This window comes from Trachypithecus francoisi, unplaced genomic scaffold (genome assembly GCF_009764315.1).
Source record: "Trachypithecus francoisi isolate TF-2019V2 unplaced genomic scaffold, Tfra_2.0 Lachesis_group5, whole genome shotgun sequence".
Taxonomy (NCBI): Eukaryota; Metazoa; Chordata; class Mammalia; order Primates; family Cercopithecidae; genus Trachypithecus; species Trachypithecus francoisi.
Window position 1 is genome coordinate 33,500,773 of NW_022681470.1, and position 19,128 is coordinate 33,519,900.

The 19,128-nt window shown below is 39.8% G+C and overlaps 1 protein-coding gene across 2 annotated transcripts in view; it reads left to right on the forward strand.

Annotated features, from left to right (window-relative positions):
• The window catches only part of PAPPA2 (pappalysin 2), a 636,503-nt gene that overhangs the window by 571,919 nt on the left and 45,456 nt on the right, over positions 1–19,128 (forward strand). For both annotated transcript variants that reach the window (XM_033198867.1, XM_033198866.1), the window contains exons 18-21: positions 1,432–1,600; positions 2,970–3,105; positions 5,054–5,163; positions 17,878–17,949. In XM_033198867.1, coding sequence (XP_033054758.1) covers positions 1,432–1,600; positions 2,970–3,105; positions 5,054–5,163; positions 17,878–17,949 — 487 coding nt within the window. The remainder of the gene's footprint in view (positions 1–1,431; positions 1,601–2,969; positions 3,106–5,053; positions 5,164–17,877; positions 17,950–19,128) is intronic.

Genomic DNA, 19,128 nt, shown 5'->3' on the forward strand with positions numbered 1-19,128 from the left:
GAGGCAGCAGAATCACTTGAACCCAGGAGGCAGAGGTTGCAGTGAGCTGAGATAGCGTCATTACACTCCAGCCTGGGCAACAAGACTGAAACACTGTCTCATAAAATAAAACAGAAAAAGAAAAAAAAAGATGATTTCATTAGTATTATAATGATTCAACTTGGTATCATCAAATGTGCCTTGCAATGTGCCTGACATGCTGTTAGTTTCAGTTCAATGATTCAATTCAGCAGATATTTATTTAATGCTGAATATAAACCAGATATTATTTTAGTTCTTGGGAATTAAAAACAAGACCACCACATAGCCTCTGGCTTCTGGAAGCTTTCAATCTAGTGGGAAAGACAGTCACATGTGCATTTATAAAACAATGTGATAAATGTTTTACTAGTGTAAGATTAGAGTACTGCAGAAGCCCACAGGAGGTATGACACAATAGTCAGAAGATAATATGCAGGGGTTGGTGGGCATATTTAACCTTAAAAGGGGCATAATGAGACTAGAAAATGGTAATTTAAGGCTACTACATGTTTGAAAGAGTCAATGGCCAAACGGTTATTTTTATTTTAGAATTACAAGCTTATCTGTAACCAGGAGTGTTTTGCATTAGAAGTGGATATGTTAAAACAGCAACATGGAAAGCACTTTCAAACTGCAGTGAGTCAAAAGGGGAATGGAATGGAATCCTCAGTAGCAAGGACCCTAATTCCATTGACTCCAGTCCACATCAAATGCTGTCACTCTGGTTGGGGACCATGTCTGGGCATGAGAAGGAGGACCAATTCTTCCAGGGCAGTATTGAGTCATGTCTCCTTTGAGAAGCTGGTGAAAGGTATGCACTCTTTCCAAGGAAAAATAAACTCGTAAACAAATGAAGCAGTCATCTCGGAAGTTATTGTCCTTCTGAAAGTTAGGTTCAGAATCTCTGTTTTAAAAGAAAACTCATATTGCTGCACTTTCTCCCCTCTCTGAAGAACCAATAAATAGTAGCAACTTCATCAATTATATTGCCGTATCAACACTGTTGATCCTCAAATCACTTCTGATCAGTTCTCTGAATGTGTGATAACCTTTTCTGTACCCCATCCTACCTGACATTTCATTGTACTTAGTTGTGAGTCTTTTCCAAGATGAAGATCTCAGAGAAAACCCAACTACAATTTAGATGCTGCGCTATTTATCAAACCCTCTTAAGAGTAATAGATGAAATATTTCTATATAACATTTACTACTACTTCAAATAATAAATGAACATTACTATTTTTAGTTCCATGATTTAGAAATTAGCCTCGGACAGTGGGACATATGGCTCACAAGAACCATCTGTCCCTGCCTATTTGCTAATTCTTATCCCATATTGCTGAGGATCAGTCTTCTTTCATGACCTCCTTGAGAGATTCTGATGAGCTCTTTTGTTTTATGTTTTATCAGCAAGTTCCTGAAGATACAATGCCTGGAAGGTGGAATCTGGGAGCAAGGCAGTTGCATTCCTGTGGTGTGTGAGCCACCCCCTCCTGTGTTTGAAGGCATGTATGAATGTACCAATGGCTTCAACCTGGACAGCCAGTGTGTACTCAACTGTAACCAGGAAAGTGAAAAGGTAAAAAACATTTTGTTGAACTTATTTTGGATCAGGCTGTGCTCTAATCTTGATGCCCAATCCAAGAAATTTGAGAAATGAAATTTCTAAAGAATTTCAACAGGCAAGGACTTGGGATTCTAATCGGGAGTGTTGGTATTATGCAATAGAAAATTCAGAAAATACCACATTTTTGAAATGTTCTCTCCTGAGTTCAGAACTTCCTCTGAGGTAAGAAGAAGAATCCAGTGGGTGGAGTACCAGGTATATTCCAAAAAGAATGCTAGGATCCTGATTTAGCAATGTGATCCCCTCTTATGGATGGCCATTGACATAAGTTGACTAAAAATACTAGTATTATTATTTTTCTAGAACAGAGCCCTGAACAGAAACACGAATTCCTTGGCAAAGCTGGAAGTGCTGTTTGACTATTCCCCTCCCTAGGATTTTGGCACAAAAGGTCTCAAATGAAAAACACAGTCTTATCTTGGTTGTGTGACTAAAAGCAATTTTATTTTAGAATCTTTTCAAGTCTCACACACATACATGAGACAGGAAGTCAAGCAGACTTCCTAGGCAAAGGTCAATGTCCTTGTCTGCTCCCCGGCACCTGTTATCTTAGTTTTCGGTACTCCAAGGTAAGCACCATGGAACAGATGTGAAAAGAATATGGCAGAAAATGAGACCCCTGAGAAATCAAGCACATCCATTTGCACTGATGGGTTAAGGAACCATCGAGTTGATCAGATGAAGGGAGGGCTACCTACATTTCTAAAATCTTACATTTTGGAGTTTTGAGAGTTAGTGCTACTCTCTGTATTCTAGATAAAGTATAATTTGTGGAGCCAAGAGTTATACAAACCAGCACACATGTGGAGAAAGGGAATAGAATTTTGGTGAGACCAAAAGCAACTATGATGTGTCCATTCAAGCAGAAAGGCAAAAACACACCTTTAGGAAATATTATGAATTGGTTTCACTGGATGAAACTCATCTTGAAAAAATCTGACATTTGCCACAAGCAGCATTTGTGTGATAGTAGGGATGAATCAGTGCAAAATAACACCATCTGGGAAACAATTCCATAAATAGCTCTGAATTCATGAGCTTTGGTTGATAGCTGATTGTATTCCTATATATAAAGGAAAATACATTGTTAATACATTTCATTAATGGAAAAAAAATTGTCATCGTGATTCCTCTGCCTGGAAAAAGCAAAGAAATTTTTGGCTTTTTTTTTTTTTGACCAGTAACAACATGTTGTTTCAATAGTGTCTTTTGGCCCAGGTTCTAGAACTGGAGAATACTACCACTTAATCAGACCACTTGTTTTCAACTCTCAATAAAGTTAACAAAACAATAATTAAGATGTTTACTTTTCATATTCTAGCTTCCCATCCTCTGCACTAAAGAGGGACTGTGGACCCAGGAGTTTAAGTTGTGTGAGAATCTGCAAGGAGAATGCCCACCACCCCCCTCAGAGCTGAATTCCGTGGAGTACAAATGTGAACAAGGATATGGGATTGGTAAGGATAGGAGTGAACTTAAAGTCAATTTCCATGTCATTCTTTTGTTGAGCACAGCTGAATTTTTTTAAATTTTATTTATTTATTTATTTTGAGATGGAGTCTTGCTCTGTCGCCCAGGCTGGAATGCAGTGGCACAATCTCAGCTCACTGCAACCTCCGCTTTCCGGGTTCAAGCAGTTCTCCTGCCTCAGCTTCCCAAGTAACTGGGACTACATGCGCCTGCCACCACGCCTGACTAGTTTTTGTGTTTTTAGTAGAGATGGGACTTCACCATGTTGGCCAGGCTGGTCTCAAACTCCTGACCTCAGGTGATCCGCCCACCTCAGCCTCCCAAAGTTCTGGGATTACAAGCATGAGCCACTGCACCCAGGCTGCCCAGCTGAATCTCGAAGCAGAGACACTGTTCTCCCTAAAGAGTGGATTGAAATTGCAAGTTGACTTTTAGCTGCGTTAGTAAAAATGAGATTTATGGCAACTTTGAGGGGCCTAGACCAGATGGATTTGTGGTATGGTTTGTAGCTCCAAGATGAAAGGTGGGACTGTGTAGCCACATAGCATGTGTCTGCTGGGCTCTTCTATTCTTCTTCATTCTCTGTGGTTGTTACTGGAGTGGAGAATTACTGAAAGGGATGATTTGAGATTCCTCTTTCATACATCATTCTTCAACCATTCTTTCTCTGCAGAGGACTAGGTTCCAGAGCCATGGACAACTTCTTATTCAAGCAATTACAATAAAATGTCTTTGTGGCCAGAACTGATTTATAGTGATGTTAACTTTGCCTTGGGTGGCCCTAAATATAATAGGAAAGAGTTGTAGCTGATGCGAAACCTTGTAAGATTACTCCTAAATTCTGAACTGCATTAGCAAGGAGTAATTTTATCGGACATTCTAACCAATGCCAATGAGTATAATTTTCATTAATTAGTAAGCTCATTGCCGTCTTCAAGATGCTCTTTGCACAGTGATGTCTTGTGGTCAGGCATAGAGTATCAGGGAATTCAGATGTGCCTCTTGGGTGGTGTTTCACAAACAGGTTCTCATCCTTCAAGCATCCAATTTCTGCATTAAAATATCATATCCTCACATATCTAGAGTCCTTAAGAGGGATGTAGTTCTTTTGATTGTTTTAAAAGTCACTGAAAACATAGAAACATAGAGAGTAAGGACTAAAAAGAAACTTGGAAATCATCAAATCTATAGATGAGGAAATAGAGAACCTAAAGAGCGTATTTTCTCTTAATATAATTTTAGGAGATATTTGGACTCTGTGTGGAAGGGAATACAGCAAGATTTTTCTGCAAGAGACCAATACATACCCAATACATACCTTCTGATTCTTCACTGCTTCCTCCTTTAATCAAATAGGTCTGTTGGCTGCCAATGCAATTATCTTTAGTGCAGGAACGGAGAGAATAGTATCTGGAGTAATTTTATAATTTCTGGGTCATTTCCTGCCATCCACCACCACCACTACCAGCATGTCAAGTTCTTAGGTAGTAGTTGTTGCAATTATAAGCTTCCAGGAGACCATGTAAACAGGAATGATATTAGATATACTTAAAAGGTATGAGCCAATCAGGATAGACTTTGTCTAGCTAGAGTCCTGGAGGGGATCTTGGAGGCTACCTGGGCCAGGAGTCAATCTTTCCGTTACTAGATCGTGTAGAAATTCAGACATTCCAGAGGAGCTGTTATCCTGGACAAGACAGAGGAGGGGACACTTGGGGCAAGTGGAGTTAGGTTGGGGGAGAGTCTCTTTACCAATTAGTGTGAAAGTACCCTTACGGGAACACAGATGACTATCAGCCCTGCCTACAACATCATAATATGGTGACCCATAATGAAATCAATTGTTCTTTAAAAACTCAAAGCTATTGATTCCTGAAAGAAAAAGAACAAGATCTGGGAAGTTCAAGTCTCTGCTGTAAACTTCTGTTCTTTCAGGTGCAGTGTGTTCCCCATTGTGTGTAATCCCCCCCAGTGACCCCGTGATGCTGCCTGAGAACGTCACTGCTGACACTCTGGAGCACTGGATGGAACCTGTCAAAGTCCAGGTGAGGAAACGGACATCGTTATGTGCCAAAGACATGAGTCTGTTGAGTAACATTTGGAACATTGTTTTTTGGAGTAATTTCAGAGACTTTCAAAGCATCCTCAAAGCAAACAACCACATGGATTATTCCTAGAAAGAAAAGTTAAGCATTGAAAAGCAAAAAGAGGGAAGCTTGAAAAAAAAAAGATAGCCCACATCTAAAGGAAAGTTTGAAGTATAAGATGGAAAGAAATCTTAGAGACATAAGGAACAGAAAGGAAAATTACTACTAATGAAAAATAAGATGGGACAGGTTAGGATAAGTCAAAGAAATGTATAAAGATGAAAGAAGAATGGAAAGAAAAGGATGGATTAGAAAAGATGAAAATAAAACTGCAAGCAGGGGAGTGCCTAAAGGAACTGAGTAAGAAGAGAATTGCCTTTCCTTTATCCATCTCCCACCCTTTCTAAACCTGAAATCCTTTTCCTGGGCCATCTGCTATTCAAAGTCAGTCATCAGCAAAATCCACGACATCCACAGCCTCTTCTCTGGGCTTTCTTTCCATTTGCTTCCTTTTCTATCTGAAATCTGGCTCTCCACTGAGGACTCTGCCTCCCCCGCAAGACTCATTCCTTGCTGCTTTCTCCCTCATGCCCCTCCTAACCCTGGGCCTGCAAGAGGGATAGGCATCATCCTCTCTCTTCACTGCCATTTGTAAACCATTTTTCCTCCCTCCCCTGTAAAATGACTCACATTTGAATCCAATGTCAACAGAATGAACCACTCACTTCCCTCAATGCGGCTGTCGTCTTCTGACCCTTATGGCACCCCTCTCCTTGCTTCTGAAACACTTTGACTCCTGGGGCGTGGCCACGTTAGCCAGCCCTCCTGTCAAAACTTGCATTGATGTCTACATCTGCACATTTGATTCTTCTGAAATCAGGATTCTCATCTCTGGAGCTTCCTTTCCTCCTGTGGTCACCTTTCCCTTTCCGACTCCATCTTCCTCGTGCTTTCCTTGGCTCCCCCAATCTTGCCTTGGTGGCTTCTTGGCTGTTTCCTAAACATGCCAGCCACACCCTCACCTCAGCACCTTTGCGCTTTTGCTTCCTTCAGCCCAGGATGTTCTTCTCCAGAATATCTGCATGGTTTGCTCCTTTCCGTCTTACAGATTTTTAGTCAAATTTCAGGAAGGCCCTCTTTGGTTATTCTATTAATATCTAACATTTTAACTCCCCTGACATTTTCTGTCTCCTTTCCTTTTATTTTTCCTCCTTAGGATTTATCATTACCAAGAATATTACGTATTTTACTTACTTTTCTATTATCTTTTTCTGCCATTAAAATAAAAAGCTCATTGATAGATTATTGTCTGTTTTATTCATTATGATATCCCTAGATCCTAAAACAGTGCCTAGTATTTGATACATGCTCAATAAATATTTGTGAAATGAGTGAATGAAAAAGAGAAAGAAAAGGCTATGCAGGAGCTAAATGGAGAAAATCGTGTTGTAAACTAATTGTTTCTTCTTAGGATAGAGGAGGATGGGGACATCAGAAAGCCTAAGAGCTTGGTTACTTAATTATTAGACTGTTTAATAAAATTCTTGCAAGTCTGTTCTCATTGGATGAGCAAAAGAGGACTCCAGAGATATGCCACATTTCATTCAACCATTATCCTCAGGTCTCTGCTTTTTCCTCATAGGTTAATTGTGCTTTATTATGGGCATGGATTTGTGTCAAAGCAGGAGGTTTAGGAAAAAATGTACTCTTAAGTGTGATTTGGGTGAGGAATGGAGAATAGCACAATCCTATTAATTCAGTTAGTCATTCATTCAACAAACATTTACTGCGGTTATTATGTGCCGTGAGCTATGCTGAGTGCTGGGATGTGGAGGTGAAAAATACTAGTCCCTCTGTTTAAGGACTTACAATTTGGCCATGAAAGCAGATATCTATGATGATGTCACATGGGAAAAGGTTTGAACGTAGTAGAGGTGTTATGGGAACACCTGAGAGGAAGCAACCAAGTCTTCTGCTCAGGAGCCTGGTGGAGTTGGGGAAGGATCAATGGAAACTGACCAAAAAGCTTTTCCTCTGGGTCTTAAACTGTGATCAAGAGGAGCATTCAAGAGGGTAAGAAATAGTAAATGTTCCATCTGGCTGAAACTAGGGTATGTGTGGTACTGAGGGAGAGGAAAGATGGTGGTAAAAGAATGAGGTCAGGAGAAGCAGGCAGGCAAGATCCCACCAGGCATTGCCTGCCCTTCCTAGGATGTCAAGCCGCATGAGAACTCTGAGTGGAGGTGGAGTGCACCTCAGTGCTGAGGGCAGTGTGAAGACTGCATTGAAGTATGAAGGAGAGGGCCAGAAAAACACCTCCACAGATTCCCATCCCCTGGCCTTTCCAGACTTTCACTTTTACTCTCCATTCTGTTGTTAAGGTTTAGCTAAACTACAGTAGGTGGAATTACAGTGCCCTGGAGAAAGAGTTTCTGCCTCATGTTTCATGATGTGCCAGATGGTCTAGACCCTTTCTTTCAGCCCCATAAACTCAGTGTGCTATGATGAAACACTTCTCTTTCTCTATAAGCAGGCAAAGGGAGAAAGCCTTGGGCATGCATGAGCATTTTCTTTCTCTTGGGCATAAACTGAAATAGATCCTTCTTCATTTGCTTCACCATCCACCCCACAAGGCATCTTTGGGAACAGTCAAAGATGCAGCGTCTGTGAGGCCCGAGTGCAAGCCTTCCAGTCAGCAGGGTTTCTTCTACCTCTGTGTTTCTAATGGAACATTCTAGAAAATGACAGTCCATTTGTCTTCATGAAAACAGCAGGGATACCAATTACAGTGACTTGACTCTAAACTGGAAAACAATTTTCTCTATTCGATTAAAGCCTCCCTTTTTTCAGCTATCCTTTTGGGGAAATCATTATTGTTTATTTACTTCTATTCCATAGCATTTTGTTCTTGTTTATATTCCTGATGCCTTTTTCAGTGCCTGGCACTTTGTAGGTTTCTTAGAAACATTGGTTAAATGAGCAAAGAAACTGCTGTAGCACCATTTTCTTTTTTTCTTTTTAATTTAATTTAATTTTCAGTACTGGGATACAGATGCAGGATGTGCAGGTTTGTTACATGGGTAAATGTGTGCCATGATGGTTTGCTGCACCTATCAATCAACCCACCACCTACATATTAAGCCTCACATGCATTAGCTATTTGTCCTGATACTCTCCCTCCCTCTGGCCCCCCGACAGGCCCTAGTGTGTGTTAATTTCCTCCCTGTATCAATATGTTCTGATTGTTCAGCTCCCACTTATAAGTGAGAACATGCAGGTAGCACCATCTTCTACTTCAGAAGTAAATGCATATTTTTTTCTCAGTCTGGATGCATTTCAGCAGCTTCTTATTGATATATCCTTGTCAATTCTAAGTTGACCACCTCAGGAAAAAATATGTGGAACATCTTCCTTAAGTCAGTAAAAAATATGCGGAACATCTTCCTTAAGTCAGTATATCAAACATGATCATTTCTATCATTGCATTTATCATGACTATGATTTAGTCAGTAAATTCTTGATTTTTGACATAGGTTGAACAGACTTGATTTTGAGGATGTTAGCAGAGAAACACTGAAGACCCTGCAATTAAAAAAATATATTTTCTAAAAGCCGAATTTTTAACTCATGAGCTCTTTTATTCACCAACTGCATAACCTTAGGCAATTTACTAGTCAGTACCTCCATTTCCTCATGTGTAAGTGGAAATAACACTGATCTCAGTAGATTAATGTGAGTATCAGATAAGAAATGTATGAATAGACCTTAGCTTACTTGATGCATAGCAAGTTTTCTTGATCAGTTGCCATTCCTATTTGAGGCAGATTGCTTCCCCTCAGTTTGCCTGCCTCTTCTCATCTGTATGAGATTCTGCCCTGCTCTTTATAATTTGGGTGTATAACTAAACTATACGGCTTGTCACAGTTCACAGTATTAATAGGGATGCAATTGCTTTTCTGGAACTCTTGAGGCTTGTGTCACATTTCCATGTGAAAACAAAGTGAAATCACTAAATTAGCTGCTTCCAAAATGTAAGGGAAGAGCTGAGGTAACTTGCGAAATGAGTCTTGTCCTTACCTTAGAAGGATTATTTGTTTCTAGAAAAATTCCCAGCAATCAGAATTTCAGAAGTTGAAAACATAATTAACATTTTAATGTTTTCTTGAACTCCAAATAAGTACCCTTTATGCCAAAAGAAAACCAAGTAGTTAACCAATGGTGAACACTAATTATCACAGAGTAGCAAAACAAGCTGTTACCTGTGCTCTCTCTGCTCTTTCACAGTTACTATGTTAAAGAATATTGCTGGCCGGGCGCGGTGGCTCAAGCCTGTAATCCCAGCACTTTGGGAGGCCGAGACGGGCGGATCACGAGGTCAGGAGATCGAGACCCTCCTGGCTAATACAGTGAAACCCCGTCTCTACTAAAAAAATATAAAAAATTAGCCGGGCGAGATGGCGGGCGCCTGTAGTCCCAGCTACTCGGGAGGCTGAGGCAGGAGAATGGCGTAAACCCGGGAGGCGGAGCTTGCAGTGAGCTGAGATCCGGCCATTGCACTCCAGCCTGGGCGACAGAGCGAGACTCCGCCTCAAAAAAAAAAAAAAAAAAAGAATATTGCTTGGCCGGGCGCGGTGGCTCAAGCCTGTAATCCCAGCACTTTGGGAGGCCGAGATGGGCGGATCACGAGGTCAGGAGATCGAGACCATCCTGGCTAACATGGTGAAACCCTGTCTCTACTAAAAAATACAAAAAACTAGCCGGGCGAGGTAGCGGGCGCCTGTAGTCCCAGCTACTCCGGAGGCTGAACCAGGAGAATGGCGTAAACCCGGGAGGCGGAGCTTGCAGTGAGCTGAGATCCGGCCACTGTACTCCAGCCTGGGTGACAGAGCAAGACTCCATCTCCAAAAAAAAAAAAAAAAAAAAAGAATATTGCTTACGAACAAAGCTTGCAAGAGATGCTCTGTGTTTCGGAAATTGCAATTTTATAGTAAAAGAAAAACAAGAAAAAAGAAGTCACTGGATGCAGTGGAAATGATGATGAGATGATTGCCCTTAGGTACCTCGGGGCCTCTAGGATGAGATTATACACCAGCCACAGATGATCTCATGATGGCTATGGTTCTGTGGCACTCAGCAACTCACCCAGGGTGCGAAATCTAACCTTGTCCTCATAAATAAGAAGAAATGCCTCATAAACCAAGGCAATTCGTTAAATGAAACTCCATGTCGAGTAAAATCCTTGTAAGTCAAATTGACTTATCTTGGGAGTTGTTCCATGTTGTACTTAATCTTAAATGTTTGTGTCCTTAAGAATCGCTTGGGCAGTATATAAAAAGAACAGCAGGATTCCAGCCTTCAGAAAGACTGGAGATGCCTTGGAATGAGCATCTTTAACAAGCACCTTAGGTAATTCCACTGAAATGCTTCAAGAAACTCTACTATTACAAAATAAAATACTGACAAGATAAATATTATAAATACAAGCACACCTCTCTGAAGCATGGCTCATTTGTTTAGCAAGTGATGCTTGCTTATTTCATGAAAATTCCTGCTATCTGCCATTATTTCAAATGCCTTTGTATCTGGCAGGAGTACAGAGTAATGGATTAAATTGCATTATTTTCTCTAGTCTGCTTCCAATGACTTCAATCTTTGTAATAAAAAATGATACCTTACATTTGGATAACACTTTATTGTCTTCAAAACATATATGTGTGAAAAAATATATATGTGATATATTACACACACACACACACATACACACACACGTATATATTTGAGTCTCATCACAAACCAATAAGCCAGGAAAGGAAGATTGTATTATGTTTATTTTACAGACACATTAGCTGTTGTTGGATGACCTGTTCAATATTGCACAGCTGGCAAGAAATAGAAAAATAAATGCCACCAACTTTGCTGACTCCCAGTTTAATGTAGTACTCCCTGCCTCACCCTGTTTGCTATAGTCTTTTTTTCCCCCTGGTATATGTTTGAGTTAACTTGCCTATCAGATAGAGAATCAGTCATTCCTCTCAACCATGAGAAGCCCCTCATTTCCATACTTCCCCCAACATGAAACCTAAGAAAAAAAAAGATTAAAAGCGATATTTCTTTATAATACTATTTTTTTCTTGTGAAAACAATTGTGTTTGTTTTTAAAGAACGATCAAGTATAGTTTTAGATGCCTACAGAGTTTATTTGCCTTGCTCTGGGGATTCTGCTTTATATTCCTGCAAATGATGCCTGACTTACAGAATAATATATTTTTTATTAAAGGAAGAATTTCTGAGGTCTTAGGTAATCTGGGGTTTTGATGAAAAACATCTCGAAGTAGCAACTGACATAAAAGGAAGAATGAGGTCCTCCTGGGTTCAAATATAATGTCACTTACTCCTTGGAGCCTCTCTCTGCTCATCTACAAGGGTGAGGATACTATCTAGCTGGCATGGTTGCTATTAAATTTAAAATAACACATGTGAAATGTCTTGCACAGTTTCTAGCACAAACTTCTTAATTAAATAAAAATGAGATTTCAGTTCACTTAGTACAAATCTTTCCCCCTGGAAATATTCTCCATCCCTGAAAAGATATCACTAGCTATCTCCATGCAAAATAAAGAAAAATAGGTTTCTATAGTTTGTGTGTGTGTGTATGTGTGTGCACGTGTGTGTATATACAATAATGTCTGGGTCATTTGTCTTTTTCTGTCTCTTTTATAAACTGAGCTGAGAAAGGAACTAATGGCTATTCAGTGTTTCCTATTGGAACACCTCTGACAACAGAAGCAATTTCTAAAAGCTTTTTACTGTGAGACTGAGAAGAGAGGAAGGATGAAAATACAGTACTTTTAGATGTTTCGAGGGCATGCTGGATGTGAGAGATAATAGGTAAGGGTTTGAAATTTTCAGATGGACTTTCTAGACCCTTGTCATTGCAATGGTGCCTTCCTTCTTCACCTTCACCAGTGTCACTGGAGCTGTTACACACAATTGTACCCATCAAGAGAACACTTTGGGGGCAGGGCTGAGCATTAAGAGCCAGAGGGAAGAGTGAGTTCATTTGGTTGGAAACTGGTTTTTGCCAGCATATTACCTTCTCGTTTTCTTCCTGATGGGGATCTAGACCCTTCTAGTGGGGTAAGAAGTATACTGACAGAAAGGAAGGATGCCAGACCAATCCATGCCTGTCAGCCAAGGTGACTGAGCAGTGGGACCTGGCAGTTGGGACAGGCAGGGGGGCAGCCAAATAGTCAATGCTGATGCCCATTGCGCACGTCCTCGTGTGACCAGATCAAAGGCCTCCACCCGATGCCCCTGCACTGGCAGCAGCACAGACACTCCTGATGTCCAAGGCACCTGCACCCAGCAAGTGGGAGAAGCTCCCTCAGACTTTCACTAAGGCACTTTTTTATTTTCTCATCCCTTTTTTTCCTAGATTCTTATTCTTTTTCTTCTTTTCTGCCATGCTAATCCCAATTCCCCAGTAAACTGTACTACTGCTGAGGGTGGAAATGACAGCTTCTCCTTCGCCCCCGGTATCTCCTCAGTGCGGGATTCATTTCATCTTTTACTCAGGAGGTGGTGGCTGCGGGAAATCAAAGGGCCCACAGAAAAGAATGACTGCCAGGGAGTCACTTCTCAAAGAAAACCTTTTTATTTTCCCAAAAAGCCTATGTTAAGTTGAATTTTTATGATTATCCTTAACCATTGTGTCAAGAGAGTGTTTTATTGTATCTGGTGACTTTAAAATAGGAAAAAATAATGTTTTAATTTACAAAGTAGTGGTCCTTCAAGAAACCGATTTCATGGATAATTTTTTTACACATTCTGGCAATTGTTTGCATGTAAATGTAAATGCTGTTTTCTAAATACCATTTGAAACTGTTTCCTTCTGAAGTACAAAGACATTCATCATGACATCTCATTTCCCCTATTATTTTGCTTCATAAATTCCTTTTTCCACAGACTAAACAGCACTTTTTTTCTGGAGTACCATAATTATGAATTAGTGAGGTCCAAATAAGTGAAATTTTCCTGTGGCTGCATGAAATAGGTTTGCAAAGAGCCTTTAACACTATATGAAATCTCTCTCAAATTCCCAGCTTTTCAACAGAATTCTCCAGTTATATCAAATCTTATAATTTCTAACTTTGTTTTCCCAAATTGTTCCCCAAACATAAATAGTCCTTTAAATAAAAATGACTGTTTTAAAGAGAAGAGAGAAGGAGGAAGAAAACAAGAAGATAATACGCTGGCAAAAGCCACAGTTTCCAACCAAATGACCTCACTCTTCCCTCTGGCTCTTAATGCTCAGCCCCGCCCCCAAAGTGTCCTCTTAATGGGTACAATTGTGTATAACAGCTCCAGTGACACTGGCTGCAGATCATTGGAGACTCAGACATGAGTCATGGAAAGGTCTTCTTTTTCATCATTTTTAAGCATGGAGTCATTCCCTCTAGGCATCAAGTGTCCTATCACTAGAGGAGAGTAGACAAGAGCATCTTGGAGGAAAGGGGAAGAGGAACGGAAAAGCAAGTTGCAGGGTAGTGTGCTATGGTCTAAATAAACATGTAACGGATGTTTTACTCAGGAGCACATACATGTAGCAATAAGGAAATTATCACAAATGTGGACATTGGCAGAACTTTGTGCCCTGATGTGATTAGCAGCCCATTCTGTCAAATAACTACTCCCATTAAAAAATAATTGAGCAATTTTCTGTTAGCCTTTATTGTTGGCTATTCTTGAGTTTTGTGACCTTTAACAAGACATTTACCAGGCAATAGCCTTCATGGTGACTTATGACCATCCTAGTAACCTTTATTCTTCTTTCTTTCTCTCTTTCTTTTCTTTCTTCTTTTCTCTTTCTTTCTTTCCTTTCTTTCCTTTCTTTCTTTCTTTCTTCTTTCTTTTCTTTCTTTCTTTCTTTCTTCTTTCTTTTCTTTCTTTCTTTCTTTCTTTCTTTCTTTCTTCTTTCTTTCTTTCTTTCTTTCTTTCTTTCCTTCCTTCCTTCCTTCCTTCCTTCCTTCCTTCCTTCCTTCTTTCCTTCCTTCCTTCCTTCCTTCTTTCTCCCTCTCTCTTCTCTTGCTTTCTTTCTTTCTCCCTCTTTCTCTTTCTCGCCCTCTCTCTCTCCCATGTCCTTCCTCCCTCCCTCCTTCCTTTCTTCCTTCTTTCCCTCTCCCTTCTTCCCTCTATTTTCTTTTCTTCCTTTCTTTTCCCCTTGCTTTTTAGAAACTTTCAAATGGTCCAATCAGGAGGAAATTTGTAAACTAAATTCTCTCTTAAACTTTTTTTATGTTGGAAATTTCAAAACAAATCTTTGGCGTTTAGATACTGGAATTCCATCATGCAAAAAGTTGCTTGTTAATAGCATAATGGCAATAGTTTCAATAACATAGTAATGCATAGATTTGCATTTGTACAATAACAAATTCAGAATAGTTGTTACCAATAGGAAAGAAGTATAATGATGTTGGAGGGACATATACGGGAGACATTAATTGAATCTATAGTGACTTATATTCTGGAAAATCTTAAAAATGTTTGATAAAGTTAGGCAGAGGATATAAAGTTTTTTTATCATTATAGCTTTCAAATGTAATGTATATGATTGTAGTTTTTCAAAAGTGTTTCAGAAAATAAGAAAACCAGCTGGACATGGTGGCTCATGTCTGTAATCCCAACACTTTGGAAGGGCAAGGTAGGAAGATTGCTTGAGGCCAAGAATTTTAGACCAGCCTGGGCAACATAGTGAGACCCTGTCTCTATAAATTAAAAATTTTTTTAAATTAGGCTGACATGGTGATACATACCTGTAGTTTCAGCTAGTCAGGAGGTTGACGCAGGAGAATCACTTGAGCCCAGGAGACTGAGGCTGTAGCGAGCATGATTGTGCCACTGAACTCCAACCTGGGTGACTGAGTGAGACTGTCTCTAAAAAAAAAAAAATTATAAATAAATAAATAATAAAAGAAAAGAAAATCATTTCACCTCTCACCAGGAGTCAGCCCTTCCCTGTCCATCTCACTGCTTTGCTTTTCTTCCTGTTTCATAGCCCTCTTGCACCTCAAATGCTCCCATAGAATTGAGTCTTGAGAAACATTTGAAATTTCCCTCCAATTATAATCACTAAGTACTTGTTTTATTAATGGCATATACATATATTTATAAATAGGGAACATCTTTATGAGATACCTGATTTTCATAGGAGAAGGCTAGAGACACAATACCATAATTAGTGGCTGGCAAATGCTTATAAAATTTCGTCTTTCTGTAAATCACTGAGATAAGAAGTAGGAATGCTAGATAGTCCCTATTCTAAAGGATTTTGCAATCTAGGAAGGGATATGACACAGGTACCACCAACTCGTGCAATTTCTGTAGCAGTTAAGGAGAATTGTCAGTATGAATTAGTCTCAAAACTGAATTTTACATCATTAAAAATCTATAAGGTGGGTATTATCAACTCCATTGTTATGAATTTATTCTTCAGATATACTTGTACATGATTTATATATAAGCTTTGTTTGTTATAACAAAAGACTGGAAATAACCAAAGTATTCATCAACATGGACTGATTAAAGCTTTTGAACTCTTGGCCGGGCGCGGTGGCTTAAGCCTGTAATCCCAGCACTTTGGGAGGCCAAGACGGGCGGATCACGAGGTCAGGAGATCGACACTATCCTGGCTAACATGGTGAAACCCCGTCTCTACTAAAAGAATACAAAAAACTAGCCGGGCGAGGTGGCGGGTGCCTGTAGTCCCAGCTACTCGGGAGGCTGAGGCAGGAGAATGGCGTAAACCCGGGAGGCGGAGCTTGCAGTGAGCTGAGATCCGGCCACTGCACTCCAGCATGGGCGACAGAGCGAGACTGTCTCAAAAAAAAAAAAAAAAGGTTTAGAACTCTTTAAGGGCCTTAACTAGGTTTATGGATTTGCAGATCCCTTGCTCACTGGACAATCTGACCCATAGTGAGTGAGTGAGGTATTTATGCATTTGGTCTGAATTGAATCACTGACTGATTAGGGTGGAGAAATGGGGGTCCATAGTGAATACCCTCTATGAGAAGGAATAAAGTTCTCATGTATTTACCTTTCAAAGGACAAATTATATTTTGCCATTGTTACTATCTGGGACCCCAAACTGCTACAAACTATTGATGTTTTAAATAACAAAATGTGTGACCACTGCTCAGTAGAGCTCCTGTGGAACCTGCTTTAAAGCATAAACTAGAATTATTTCTGGTTAACAAAATTACTGTTGATATGCAAATGGTTCTGCATAAATGACTGTAAGTGCAGGAGAATAACTCACTTTTTCAGTAGGCTGAACACCCCTTTTGGGTTTACCTTATGTATTTGTTTTGATAATCCTTTTTTTGGTACAATAATGACTTAAGCCAAGTCACTTTCTAATAATATATTGCAATATGAAGTTTTGAATATCAAACTTTATAAGGATTTATACTATTTATTTTCCCTCTAGAGAAGCTGTGAAGGAGGAGTTTTAGCTTTTAGCAGTATGACTCCAGAAAAATATTGCACATCCCCATTCTCCTACCTGACTATGAGGTATATATTTATAGACCTGCTATTAGCATACGTGAATGTCTCCAGTCTAATGATTACACATTGTTAGCATTCTGGAATTCCTGTAGGTGCTATCTCATGTAAACCTCCTATGTTGCCATGTATTCTTTTCCTTCTGAATGCATGGAATTTCAGTTGGACTGATTAAAATGTGAATATGCAGGTCTGCAGAAGGGTGGGTTGGTAGCAGGCTACAGAGAGAAACTTCTTTTCTCTTTGAAACCTGCTATGGGACTTTCTTTTTTCCTTAGAAAAGCATATTCTTTGAGAATTTTAAAATATAAAAAGAAAAAGAAAAAAGTTTTGTGAAAATGTTTTGTTAAATTATTATTTAACAAAAAGTAGATGACTATTTGTTTAAATATGCATCTGGAAATGGCCATCAGGAATGAGGCAGCCACCAGCATCTCAAGATGAACCTAACTGTGCTCCCACCAGCTTGATGTTGGTGTCATTTTAAGTAGCAGTGATTTCACACTAGCCCTGTGTGTCCTGTGTATGTGTTCTGTCCAGTTTCCTACAGGGCAGGCTGCATGATGATACCAAGAATTGCAGAGTGCAATTTCACCTCCAGTCTTGGTGTAGGCACTCACGTCTTATAATCTAGCATTTCTGAGGTCCACTTTAGTTGAAGACTCTTTTGTAAAACTTATTTGTCAACCTTTAAAAGCCCGTGGTGTGTAATCAACACAACCATCCTACAATTTCTTGTAACATTATTTAAAATTTCAAAATAAGTGGAACTAATAGTATGCCTGAAACCAGATGAAACTCATTATAATATTGAGGTTGCTTTTTTAAACCACACTACACCACTCTGAAAATTTAGGTATTTTGGGAAAGAGGATGAAAAGTTTCGAGAAATCTCCTCCACCAAGACTTTCTGCCTGAAAGACATCTGTCAGGGTGGGCAGTGTGCACGGGAAAGGCTAGATAGCCCCAATCCACTTTATGGGACACAATTAGAAACTAGCTTCTTGAGGAATGGAGTTGGACTCCTGTGGTGAGCTCAGGGTTTGCCCCTTCTCACACAGAACGAATGTCTTTAATTTTGTTTTCTGTTTTTCCCGTCTTTCCCGTTAGAGCATTGTGTGCACTGGTCGGCGTCAATGGCACCCAGACCCCGTCTTAGTCCACTGCATCCAGTCATGTGAGGTAAGATGGCCTCCCCTTCCCCAATTCAGACTAGAGGACTCAGGTGGATTTAATTTATGGAGCTTGAGTCCTTCTAATTTAGGACCCAGTCCCTCTCCTATTCCTCTACCCTTTGTTTAATTTCTTAAATTAAGTTGGTTCCACAATCTTAAATTCACAGAAATTAGGAGCTCTGATTTTTGTTTTGTTTTGTTTTAGCAAAATCTTTGGAGAGCCCCTTTAAATGACTTAATAAAAGCTAACTTAAAAAGCAAGTCAGAATTATTTATGGTTTTGGGATTCTGTAACTGGGCCTTGTTTGAGCTTAATTCGCTCAGGGTTTTGGAGACTGATGGCCCACTGACAGGTTTGTTTGGCCAGCACAGTGTCTAAAAACAATTTTCTTTTTGGGTGCCAATGTTTAAAAATCAGGATTTTTACATAAAATTCATATGTGCATATATAACATTACACACATACGCACACATCCCAAATAAAAATAAATATTTAAAACTCTGCACAAAGATTTGTCTCTTGAAAAATAAGACTAGCTGGCAACCATGATGACAATTAGCTGGATCCGAGTAGCAGCTGCAACCCCAGAGGGGCAACTCTCTCCAGTTAGCACAGCTTTTACTTTCCCTATGGCTACTTACCTGGTGGGTGCCCCTTGTTTAAACTAACTGCCTGGGTCATGCAGGCATCTATGTTTGCAATCTCTTAGGTAGACCTGTTATCTACTGTTGATTAACCAAACTAAACCTTTACCACCTCAAGAAATCTTGTCCACTTCTTCACATAGTAGATTCCCCAATCAGTGCTGGGACGTAGGCTGCTGTGATTTCTTTAGCTAGATTAACTGAAGTTAATTTTAAAAGTCAGGAATAGGGCAGAGTATTTCTAAGAAACAATGACCCAGAAATTCTGTCATAGGGGAAGGAGATGCTTACACACACACACACACCATTTATGCCCTCCCACCCTAAGAATAGCCAGTGACAAGTACAAGCATTCTCGTCTCAGTCACAACAGGTTTTGTCATCCACATTTCACACTGGAAGGAAATAAGCCACTTAGCAGCAATGCTTGGGTAATTCTGGCTCCTGTAGGTGCTGCAGAGAGACCCCTTTAACTGCCCTGATTTCCAGCTTCTTCCCTGATGCACACCCAACCCACGTGCATGTTAAGTTCATTCTTCTG